General features: G+C 38.9%; 1 protein-coding gene across 5 annotated transcripts in view; it reads left to right on the forward strand.

Moving 5' to 3' along the window:
- MICAL3 (microtubule associated monooxygenase, calponin and LIM domain containing 3) overlaps nt 1-12,728 on the forward strand; it is a 134,530-nt gene that overhangs the window by 42,242 nt on the left and 79,560 nt on the right. For 4 of the 5 annotated variants that reach the window (XM_026070337.1, XM_026070339.1, XM_026070338.1 and 1 more), the window contains exons 12-17: nt 577-724; nt 1,729-1,925; nt 2,860-2,972; nt 3,501-3,563; nt 4,293-4,466; nt 5,499-5,591. In XM_026070337.1, the coding sequence (XP_025926122.1) occupies nt 577-724; nt 1,729-1,925; nt 2,860-2,972; nt 3,501-3,563; nt 4,293-4,466; nt 5,499-5,591 (788 nt within the window). Of the gene's footprint in view, nt 1-576; nt 725-1,728; nt 1,926-2,859; nt 2,973-3,500; nt 3,564-4,292; nt 4,467-5,498; nt 5,592-9,293; nt 9,390-11,675; nt 11,733-12,728 lie in introns of all 5 variants that reach the window. The other variant, XM_026070343.1, reaches the window with a different exon arrangement.

Here is a 12,728-nt window from a genome sequence, read left to right on the forward strand (position 1 = left end):
TTTTGCTGCTGAACCTCCCTTTCACTGTTGTATAGTTTCGTAGTCTTCTGATTTGTTCTTTGGCCTACAACCATGTGCCTTTGGGCTGTAATCTCGTCAGCTCTTGCAGTGAGGCAAGGTCAAAACAGGTCAGTACTTAACTGGAAAGCTTTCAAAAGAAGTTAAGAATTTGCAGAAGTACATTTATAGTTCTTCCATTAGAAATAGTATATCTGGGTGTTAGAGAGCGTCATGCTACTGTATGTCCTTTTGATCTTATTTAAAACAAGCCTTTTTGGCTGTTTTATAATGCCTGGGGTTTTTTTGTGACATTTGGGGTGAAATGCCTGGCAAGTTACAACTTGGATAATTACTTTTTAGCAAATGAAAAGTCCTTTCTTGGATGTAAAATAGATGTGATAGTCTTTTTTTTTTTTTTTAATCTATCCTAAATTATCCCTTGTTGAGGGAGCTACTTCTTTACACAAAGACCCTTCCAGCAAGTTTTGTTTGTTGATACATACTTTTTATGACATTGTTAGAATTCATGAAAGAGATTTTGTGCATTTCCACTTAAAAAACCATGATTTCTTACAGAGTCTGTAGCTCGCTCCAGTAAATTGCTCAGTTGGTGCCAGAGGCAGACTGATGGATATGCTGGTGTAAATGTGACAGATCTCACAATGTCATGGAAAAGTGGCCTAGCTTTATGTGCCATTATCCACAGATACCGTCCAGACCTAATGTAAGTAACGGACTGTTTTGAAGAACTGGGAAGGACAAGAATGTTAGTCGTATTTGGAACTACTAATATGGAGACTTAGGCAATGCTTTTGTGACTTTTGAAGAAGTGGATTGAAATGAATACAATTAAACTTGATAGAAGCTAATGTACAGTGATTCACCAGCAGGGTGGAAGGTCATAAAGGCTTGATGAATATCAAAATAAATGTGTTGTCATTTTGTCTTCTACATGATTTGATGGAATTAAACTGCAAACTGGTACTGATTGGAGTTCACTATTATCTGACAGCTCTTTTCTTTGTGAAATTAGTTGATAGCCTCAGTTAAATTTCTTGTAAACAAATCTCCACTTAGCCTTTTATAGTTTGATGGTAACTTTTTCTGAAGACTTTTGGGCTGCCTTTTCTAGAATTAGTGACCTACAGTCTGAATAGAGTCATTGCTACTGTTTGTGCACTAACGTGTTGACTGGATGAATGAGAGAGGCTGTCCTATTCCATTATATGTTGGGTAAAAGAGTGCCCAGATTCTAGAATGGGAAAACTTTGGCAGGCATAAGTACCAGTAGCAAAGACTCTGGTACTTCAATTGAAATCTGAAATGACTATGTCCCAAAGGGACATTAGAAAAAATAAATGCTAGCAGTGTAATTAAAGACATACTCCAGTGTAAAGCATGCTAAATAATTGTGTAGTTATTCCCTTTCCTTCGTGCTGAATTACTTCTCTGTTGCACTAAAGTTAACCTGAGCTACTCTTTTTAAAAGCTATGTAGCTTGTGAGAGTTCAAATGAGAATAACAAGTTTTGGAAAAGCCAATAGAACTAAAATATGGATCAGTCAAGAAAAATGGGGACAAGAGCAATATAAAAAGATGTTTGCTAATAAATTTGAGAGAAGAAGATACCCTGGAGTTTCAGAATAGAAACTGGAGATTTATCTCTGAGTTCTTTCAAAAGACTTTTTATACTTGATTCAGTGCATGCCCTCTTCCTGCCCTTTGCAGAGACTTTGATTCTTTGGATGAGCACAATGTGGAGAAAAATAACCAGCTGGCCTTTGACATCTCTGAAAAAGAGTTTGGAATATCTCCCATTATGACTGGAAAGGAAATGGCATCTGTTGGAGAGCCAGATAAACTCTCGATGGTGATGTACCTCACGCAGTTCTATGAGATGTTCAAAGACACCATCCCCTCTAATGGTAAGGAGCTTGGGGCAGGTCTGTCAGATTTGAAGACAGCTGCAGAATGATTTTTGGGCACTCCAGTTATCTTTGTGCTTCTCCCACATGAGCTTATAGTTGTCATTCACTAATTCTACACTACAGAAAGTTGCCCTCTTGTTTGTGCTGACAGGAGACCATGTTAGCAGCATCAGAAGCAAAAAGAGGAGTTAATGAGTGCAAAATAATGTCCTCAAAAAATCTAAATTCACTTCAGAACTTCTAGACAACTTTTGTGCTCTCTTGCTATTATTAGAGGTTCATCTGTCTCTGGTCATGAGATGCCTTGCTAGCAGTTGTTTAGTAGTTAATTTCAAGGCACTGGCCAAGTTTTATATCTATTGTTTACCATGCTTGGATGATGAGAGTAACTCCAGGCCAATGGAAGGCAGGACTGAAAGATCCTTAAGTAGTACTGAAAGATGTAAATGCCTAGCATAAGTGAATATTGCCATCTTAATAATGCTATTTCAGCTTTTTCTCTGTTACTGATGATCTTAATATATGCCTTAAGATGCATCTATTTCAAGTCTATCACTCTGGTGAAAATTGTGTGTTTAATAGCCTTTTTAAAATATAGCGTATATCAGGTGTTATTTCCAAAGCTCTGGTTTCTTCTTATTAATATTGGTCCTGATGGTCTGCAAATACGGAAGTAAATAGAGTAAACAAACACAATATTTTTTCTGGGTAGTTATAAGGCCCGACGGAGAACTGATTTTGGCAAAATGAAGAGAGTGGGGTTGCAAAGAAACCTACTCATTTTGGAGTCTCTATAATTATTTTGTGCAGAGAGTTTAATAATAAGAGTGATATGTTAAAAAATTAGTGAGTCTTTTGGTTGTGTGTTTAATAATGGCACCACAGAAATAAAATCYTGGCATTCCCTTGTCCCACTTGTTTTTGCTAACAGACAGTCTGGACCTGAATGCAGAAGAAAAAGCTGCCCTGATTGCCAGTACCAAATCTCCCATCTCTTTTCTCAGCAAACTGGGACAAAGCATCTCTCGGAAACGCACTCCAAAGGTGACCATACCACAGTCCTGATAACACTTTTGTCTGCTAGGCTGCTGTCCACATAGGTGTTAATAAAAATGGATGTATGAGTGCCTATCTGCTGTGTATCAACAAAAGACCATGTGTTCATCAGTTATTGGCATAGGACAATGCATAACCATTATAATTGCAGAATTACCTAGGTAATATGTGCTCTCAATTAATGATTTACTTCAGTCTTAAAATCCTAGTCTTGTGCTAGAATTTGGGGATATGTTTTGTATTAGAACATAACTGGTACTCAGTTCCCAGTTCATTGAAAGCTTTGAAGAATGTCAGGTAGAATTTCCAATGTGAAGGCAAGAAATCCCCTAAGAAGCATCAGAGCCACCCCCCCCCCCCCCCTCCCCCCCCCCACTTTTTTTAAACAATGAGCCCAGAGAATTAATCAGTTGTGTTGTAAAGCTAATTTAAACATACTGATGGCATTTGTCTCAGGCCAGAAAGGTATGAGAATCCTTATCTTTGTTTTTTTTTTTCTCTTCCTTCTATTTTCAGGACAAAAAGGAAAAGGAACTGGATGGTGCAGGAAAGAGGAGGAAAACGAGCCAGTCTGAGGATGTAAGTATTAGAGTGGAGAAGTGTTATGGAGAAAAATATGTATTTGTTAGGTTCCTTGTTCCAACTTCAAGCCTTGTGTTTTCTATATCCGGACAGGATTTATATGAAATTTTTTAGATAMAAGTCAGTTCTTCTTAAGAGATTATGCTTTGTCATACATATAGTACAAATATTTTACTGGTTCTTATGAAAGAATAGTATGTTAGAAATTAAATGTTGCAGTTCCCTTATATTTTGTCTTGATTGCAAGTTACTTTGACTTGATGAGGACACCAAGAATAAAATGCTAATTTAGTAAAGTGATGCAATGGAGTCAGAAATTTCATTCATGTTAAAACTTCTTCATTTCAAAAGGCATACGTATCCAGTATGCTCCACAAGGCACTCCTCCAGTTCAAGTTTATATAGCCAAATAGCTACAAGTGCGCTAAAATTTAGAACTTTGAATTGTCAGTGAGAGTTTGAAAATAGCTTTTTGCTTTATGGCGATATATTCATGGGAGTGTTTCAAATGTGGTCTCTTTGGTACATAAATGTATCAAGTAAGATTGGAAAGATAATTAAAGTTTATCAGAACTCGGTGACCTGCCAAAAAAAATTAAAATGTGAGCTTTGAAATGCAAGCTAATGGTTTCGTTTTCTTCAGTGTTAACCTTTTACAGCCAAAGGGAGGAGAGATAAAAGGTGGTCTGGATGGATCTGTTAAGTTTTCATTCTCTTGATTGTTAGGAGGACATCCCTCGAAGCTACAGAGAAGAAAGGCCCGCACTGGTCAGCGCCCTGACGGAGAGGAGAATTGATGCTGCCATTGGGAATCAGAACAAAGTGAAGTCCATGGCAACCCAGCTACTGGCCAAGTTTGAGGAGAATGCACCAGTGCAGTCCTCAAGCTTACGGAGACAGGTAGGAGATGGGTAGTAGAACCCCCTATTTTGTAGAGCAACGAGACACTAATAATAACACTCCTCAAGACTGGATGCTAATGGCTCTTCTAAGTAAGATTGAAGCTTATGCAAAAGAGGAAAATTTCTTGATTTAGGGATGTGAGATGGGGAAGAACTTCCTGTTTGAAGTCTAGTTCACTGTTAGTACTGGTACTGTGTTTTGTAATCTCTTTCAGAAACATCTTAAAAACAATTAGATTTCTTTTGTAACTACTACTGCCATTGAAAAGCTTTCCAGGAACATCCCATTTCTAATGTTTAAGAACTATCATTTAAGTTCTGATTTGAAGTTTTTCATGCCAGTTGTTCATTCTTGTGAACTGGGTCTCAGTATTTTTATGCATCTGTGAGCACTGCAGATAAATGCCTGGGAGTTTCTTTGCAATCAAGATGTTTGTATCATTCCAAGTGAGGCTTTCTGATGACTACTGGTTATTCAGGATGGTATCTGAACTACTGCAACTGCAAGGAAGTCTTCTTTGAAGTTAGATTGAGTCACTCCAAGATGCTGCTAGCAGTGCGGTGTCAGCAGTTTAAGGCTCAGTATGGCTTAAGTGCCTGGGTTCTTGCCCTGCTGCTTCACAGCTTGTGCCAAGCTCTGTGCTGCCATGGCTAGATTGTGGCTGGGATCTGACCTAGCTACTTGAAAGCTGCACACCAGTGTCAGTAGTATAATAGAAGCTCAAAAGGACGGCATTTATCTTGCTCTTTGCCAGTCACGTGTTTCCTCAGTCAGTGCATACTGGCTGGAATAACCAGGCTGAACTGAAGAAACAATGAAAATAAAAGAAATTTCCAAATTTTCCCTTTTTTTTTAATGTCTTTTCCCTTTTTATGTTTTACTTGCTAATTCTCCCCATCCAATTTTTTTTCTCTTAATTGTGTGTCTGTCTGATTCTGTCTCCCATTCCTTTGACTTTCTTTGAGTTTCCTTTGCTATTTTGTCTTTCCTCCCTGGTCTCACCCTGCTATCCCTACAACCTGCATGCAGCAGCCTGTTTTGCCTTATCAAGAACGTGTTCACAACCAACCATCCAGCAGACGAGAGCAGGGCCGTCTTGCTTCTGTGCCCCAGTGGAAACAGGTAAACAAATTGATTATGAATATGATGCAGTGTCTGCACTCAATACCAGCTATCGCTATCCTATTTTTAAACCATTGTTTTCCAGCACCTTTGCATGAGACCGTTGTTTTAAATCATTTAATTAATAATGAATAAAACCAGAATCTTCTTCAGGCAATGATGCATGGTTTAATGTTTCAAGAAGACTTAACAGTCAAAGTTTCCTGTCCTCTTACACGAGTTTCAACTTCCCAGGGTTTCAGTGGATGTTTGAACAGAAATCTTGCTTATAGATGCAACTTAGTATAAATGTTTTATTGTCTGAGGTATTTCTAGATTTTTCTATTAGGAAAAAAAACCAAACAGAAAATATACAAGCAATTTTCCCAACCAATGAGGTTAAAGATGTCATGTCATCTATGATATGTCTTTTCCTTGATAAGCTTTACTGTATCAACAGAAGACAGTGGGTTCTGGGGTGCAGCTTTTGTGCTGGATTTTGTTGTGCTTTTCATCTGACAGTTGAAATGGAGAAGAATAAAAATGGGTTTCAAGAATGCAAAATCTGCAGGATACAGCAGGATCAAAGAGAAGATTGATATGGTCTCTATTCCAAAGGTTCCTGAGGACTTGCCTCGGGAAATAAGGGATATCAGTTGTCTTATTTCAAAAGCCATAAGAGTATATAGGAGCATTTATTCAGAGATCAGCTGAGGCAGAAAGCCAGCTACTAAGCCAAGGAGCCAGCTTTGCCAAGTTTGAACAGATATCTGTCCTGCGGGAAGTTGTTGCTGAAGCAGTGCTTCAGCTGGCTCCTGAGAGTCCTAGTTCTGGTTGCTGAGGCACAGCAGAATCTGATAGCTGTGAGACTGCACCTTACTGCAGTACTGCAGTGGCTCTCTACAGTGACACCAGGCACTCCAGCTACAAAGCTATTTCCTGGGCCACAGATTCTACAGTGAAGTTGGTGCTGGGTACCGGTACATGTTACTGGAGATGATGTAAAGGAGTAATATTGCTCCTGATAAACTCTTTAGGAGGACTTTATGTTAGCTACAAAGAGCTGTTCACGAAGCTATGGGACAGAGTTCTCCTGCATCTCTTCACATAGCAAATGCCTCCTACTGTGAAGAGTCCTTTGAAGAGGAGCAAAGCAATTCCTAACTGGATAAAGTGGTAACCTGTTCTTGAGGGAAACCAGATGGTGCCTGATGTTCTTTCCAGTAGGCAGAGTGGACTGGAGGGTTTGGGGGAGGAAGGCAATTTCAGGCCTTACGATTGACAGGTTTGGTCCTGCATCTTGGAAGCTGCATGGCAGAGGAAAATATACTGCAAAAGCAGCAAGACTAATTGTGGGGGAGAAACCAGACAGTTGCACAGAAGTGGTCTGGATTGTTGATGGAAAAACTACATCTGCCTCGGGCTATGACCTGCCAGTGTCTGTCAGGTGGACTTCCTTAGTTATACTTGATTATCAGTTTAAGGCCAGGTTCTTGTTTTGCCTTGTAGTTAGCAGAGATAGCAGGCCAGCAGTTTCAGTTTGTGATGCAAAATATCTCTGGAGCTGTTATAGAGGTAGGGTAGGGACAGGCTGATATAACAGAACTCTGAGAAAGGGAGAAATCCTGGCAAAACTGTTCTGAAGCAATTTTTGTTTTTATCACATGACCTTTATGCTCTCTCTCTTGTAAAGGAAATACCTTGAAAGGATCCAGCAGGATTAAAGCCTTGCCCATCTGCTGCTCTCCACATTCATAGTTTTCCTTAGTAATTGTGTTGGAAAATTTGGTTTGTTGAGCTACACCTTGAGAATGCTGATCTGTGTTGTCAAAAATGGGTTCACGCTACTAGAGCACCTCAGCAGCAGCTAGTAACATATGAAGATGATGTTATGTGCATATTCACAATTAAAATATTTATAATTTCTTATGTGATGGCACTATTGCCTAAAAAAGCTGGACTGTTTTTTGAAGAGTGGTTAATCTCCTCCAATGAACTCTTAGTTGTATAAAAACAACTCCCATTGTGTGTTCCATTGTTTTCCAAGCCATTTGGGCTTATTTTGGGAAAGAGCATCTCATCAGGCATCATGAAACATTGGAAAGCCATGTGGTCTGTCTAGAAGAGGATCTGACTGCTTGGGTATGGTATAAGAGACTAGTCTATTAAACTGAATTTTGTCCTGGATTTCCAGACTCAGCATAAAAGCCTTCAGCATTTTTTTTTGCTGTGGTTTCATAGTCTCCTAACAGCAGCAAGGTATGTGCATAATAAAGAAGCTTTCCTCACTTACGTTTACAAAGATGCTTGTAAGATGGAGATTGCATGTCTTTCTGTGCAAATTTTTTCTGCTTCTGGAGTTTTGATGCTCGTTCTTCTGAGATGGTCCCTTGAAGGGTGGTAAAGGTGCAACAGTAAAAACTTTTTTCAGTAGTTCTGTTGGAATTCTTGTTTTTGAAGATATGTAATGACTAACTGAGATGACCACAGTCAGCAGGAGCTGAAATCTGAAATCTCAATGGAAGAGAACTTAAAACAACTTTGATTTCCATTAATGTTGTTTTTCATACTTAATTTCATATTTAAATCTGTTGATACATCTTTCTCTCCTCTTTCCTATAGCCATCTTTGTCTTTGCATACTCAGAAATGCATCCTACTGGAGGGCTGAACATATGCCTACTCCACTTCATTATACAGTGTTCTGCTATCTGCCATGGAAAAATATGCAAGTTTGTGAAAATGTTGAAATCTGAAATACAAACTAGGCCGTGGTCAGATGAAAGTGCATTAACAGCTGCAGTGGTTGAAGATGTTATTGCCCTTCTGTTAGAGATGAATATCTTGACAGCTGAGCCTTTTGAAACAGCATATAAGTGCTCCTCATCTACTTCAGTGCAAAGTCATATGGCTTAGTTTAAACTGCTTGTAGTATCTGTTTAAATTAGGAGAGTTGATTTTTGTGCTGAAGGGGAAGAGAACAGTCAAACAGATGTTTGTGCCAGCTCAGTGGTAAGGTCAGTGATGAACATCTGTAATATCTTCAAACTTCATGCTGTTTCTTCAGAGGTTGTCTAACAGTGGCTTTAGATACTCAAGTGTTTCTTTTTGCAGTGCAACTATTTCCAGATATGCGGGGGAGAGGATTCAAAAGAAAAGGCAAAAACAGGCAAAAGATACGTGAAAAATGGAGAAGTGGTGGAAAAAAGACTGTACATAGTTAGGATTTATAGAATTAGAAAGGCATGTGCTCTGGCATACAAACCAGGACATATGTATATTGTGCGGTATTCAGATTATTAGCTATGGCTACATTTCAGCTATAAAATGGCTGTGTTTCTTTTCTAGTAGAATGACACCATACAGTTTAATTTGTCTTAGATAGTTTAATCTCTGTAAGGTAGAGAGGAAGGAGCCGAAGCTGAGAACAGAATGCTGTGACTTGAGTTTTTTGCTAATGAACTCCAAGCAAGAGTAATTAGGCCAAAAGGATGGATATTTTTAAACATTACAGGGCACAACAGTAAGTAGTTTTTCATGAAGTAAAGAGAGCAGACCAGCTGTGCTATGGAGAGTTGCAGGTTGTACATTTCACTAAGCATATGATTTTGAGTCAGTTGATGCACTTCTGGGATTGTGGCCTGTCTCACCAAAGCCAATTGTAATGTTGCCTTAGCTTTTCTATCCTTTTTATGATTTTTTTCTTTCTCTGTTTTAAAAAAAGCTGAGGAATAAGGAACGTTCTCGGACCTGCCCCAAAAAAGTGATCATGCTCTCTTCTTCCACTCCACCTTCCTCTCCACCGTGTCTCAGACAGCAGGTGATTTCCTCTGCATGCTCTATCCCTCTCTCTTCATTACTGTTTGTACAAGTGACTAGATCAGTTACCAGATATCCCATTTGCAAATGCATTTTCAACTTTCTTTATTCAGATGGCAATGGGTTCTTGGATCTCTTAGATTAAAAACATAGGTTGGCATTAGATCAGCAGAAATATGATTATGATGATTATCTGATGCAGTGTAGATTCTGAGATTTTACTATGGGTCATTTGTAATTGCAGTAGCCTTTTTCAGTTTTGAGTAGCAGCAGGACAGAGGTGAAATACAAGGGCCAAGTCTTCCCTTAAAGTGTGTATATGCACCGTAGAAATTCAACAGGTGTGCCTCTGTCTAAGCGTTAGAACTTGATCCTGTATTGCATATATATCTTCCAGTGTCAGAAAACTTTTTCGGACAAGCAAGGTTAGTCTGTTTGGAGTAGTACAGGGATAGAAAGCGCAACTTTTCTCCACTCTTCCTTTAAACAAGTGTGATTGAGAATTTGCCCTTGTATCCATGAAACTCTTTCAGGATTACTTGTATGAAGTGCTTTTTGGGACTCTTGAATTGGCACGGACATGTCCAGTTTGGTCCTTGTGTTTCCCCCACACACAGCCCTTTGTCTCACAGGAGTTAGTGTTCAGTGCCTCTGAGTTTTAATTTGGAGTAGGAAGAGCTGTTCTGAACACAGTATATAAATGTGCATCCAGATGTGTGTGAGCAGGTATTTGTTGTCCTTCTAGTTAAATATTACCTGAAATCTTTTAACATTTGTGTCTCGTTGTACATGGTCATTGTACTTCTTTGAGTGGTATCTATTTCTTTTTTTTATTATTCCCTTTTCCTGCAGTAATAAATTCCACTCCTTCCTGATCAATCTTAAACTAATCCTGAGGTGATAAAAAGGCAGCTGCAGTTCCATGGACCTCCCATAGCTTTAAATAGGAATTGTACAAATAAATTTCCCCACAGGTGGAAAACATTTCTTCACTGAACTCTTGCATGCCTGTAAACTGTGTAAAGGCATGTCACCTTTTAGCAAACTAGGAAAGGGTCATTTTGGGGCATAAAGTCTGACTTGCCTTATTGCTCTGATTTCTCAGAGTGCAGTTATATGTTACATTTAATGTAGTCTAACTTAGTCCGTCCCCAGACCATGCATTCTCCACTGCCTCTCTTGTGTCAGGTTGTGCAGCTGCAAGATAAGTCAAGTCAGTTTACTAATCTGATTGAAAACTGTCCTAACAAAAAAGTGGTTAGTTTCCTGGTACCCATGTGGACAGCATGATGCAAAGGAAAGATACAGGAATGCATCTCTAGGTAGATGGGATGGGGACAGTCCTTTTTGTTAGCAACATTCATTTAGACTGAATTGAGTCTATTATCACTGTGACATTGTGATAGCTAACATCCTTCCTCTTGTCAAGGTCCTTTGAAGATGTTAGCAGATAATTTTTATGAGAGATTTAAGGTTTTCCCTCAGTTTATTGACAGAGAAACTATGGCAGTTAAATGCTGAGGTTTAATCCACAGAGTCATTTTCTGTATGGAAAAATTGTCTTGCTGTCACTAAAGACCCTTTAGTTTTTTGTATTTCCCTCCCTAGCTTCTCCAAATATTTTGTTTGTCTTGTGTCTCTTGCTTGCATAGTTCAGTCATGAAAGCTGACTATTGCTTGGTCCAAGTGTCCTTTAATTGTTTTCCACCTTGTGTTCTCAAGTAAATTAAAAAGTCAGCTTCTTCCTTTAACTGTGAAGGCTTTTTTACTTCCTGTGCTACAGAAACAGTCTGCTAGAACCTATTGAGGGGTCTGCCTTTGGAGACCTTTTTTTCCTTTTGAATGATTTCTTCTTCTGAAATTGTCTTGGCCCAGGCCTCGTAGCAAGTCAGGTGGATCTATGTCCTTGTTACACTGATGTCTTTTAAAAAACTATACCTCTGTGCTTCTAATGCATTCATTCTGCCACTTCTTTTAAATTTTCCATTTCCTTCCTTTGATCTAATATCACAGTGTGAGTTGCATTGAGTGTTTTATCATCTTTATCATACTAATCTCATTACATTGTGGTAATGTATAGTGGTTAACTGACCTGATATGGATATATATGGATTGATTTTTAAATTATCCCTACAGGAGCCACTTTTAGAATACTCTTCTTAATAAGCTATTATGTTGTCATTATGGCCTCTTTTCTGCCTGCATTGTAAGAAAATTCAGATGAAGTGTATTTTGACTAGGAATGTGGTCTGTGCTTGTTATTAAGTTCATAATTTGTTGCTTGCAGAGAAACAGGGAAGGTGGTGCTGACTCTCCTGGGGAGCAGAGTCCCAGACAGGAAAGGGTAAAGAGCATGAACAAATGGCATGGATGCTGATGGCACAATGCAGTGATGGATGTGTGCAATACAAAGGGCAAATGTACTGGGTAGCGGGAACACACTTATCCTAATGCTGCTGTTAACACGCTGCGACTGCTGAGAGTCAGTTAGGAGTGATTATTTCTGTGTGATGCCAACATATGCCTAACAAGCCTTCATCAACAGTTTGCTAAATGTGTTTATTTTGCCACAGATTTAGCACTTAAGCTCTTCCCGTTCTTCTTTTTCTCTTACACCTCTTTACTGGAGTATGCTGTGGCTATAGCAGGACAAGAAGAGTTAAGTTTTGTGCTAATTCCTGTGAACATGGTTGCATTGTTTTCACTGCTTGCTTTCTGGATCGTTAAACAACTGGCATTCCATCCTGCCTCCTACAGGCCAGAGCAAAAGGAAAAAACGATGAGGCATTATTTAGTATAGAGATTTCAACGCTGCCTTAACAATGAAATATTCAACAGTCTTGTCTGTTCAGTATTACACAGACGCATGGGAAAAGGAAAGATAGGCTCTTAAAACAATTGGTTGGTTTGGATTCATATTGACAAATTAATTGACGTTCCACTAAGGCATTTAATGAATTAAGTCATAAATGGTAGCCAGCTATAAAACTGTTGTAACTTTCAAAATGTGTCCTACACAAAAGACTGTTGTGGGCCGATTGTTTTCTGACAGGCAGTAGAAGATGAATAAGCATGTGTCTGCAGTGACACAAAATCCCACAGCCTTATAATAGGCTCTAGTTTTAGTGAAAATGATCTATAAGGAAGGAGTAGGTGGAACTGAGAGCAGATGAAAATAAGCAGTATTATTAATATATCTGAATGAGAAAAGCACTTCTCATTAATTAGACGGGAACCTAGTTTTGTGTTCTGTTTTTGTAGAACAGTCAGCAAGCAGTACTTAGCAGCACCTAATCATTCTTGGCAGATGAAGCTTGAAGTTTCTTCATGAGTGCATATT

This window comes from Apteryx rowi, unplaced genomic scaffold (genome assembly GCF_003343035.1).
Source record: "Apteryx rowi isolate R43461 unplaced genomic scaffold, aptRow1 scaffold_31, whole genome shotgun sequence".
NCBI lineage: Eukaryota > Metazoa > Chordata > Aves > Apterygiformes > Apterygidae > Apteryx > Apteryx rowi.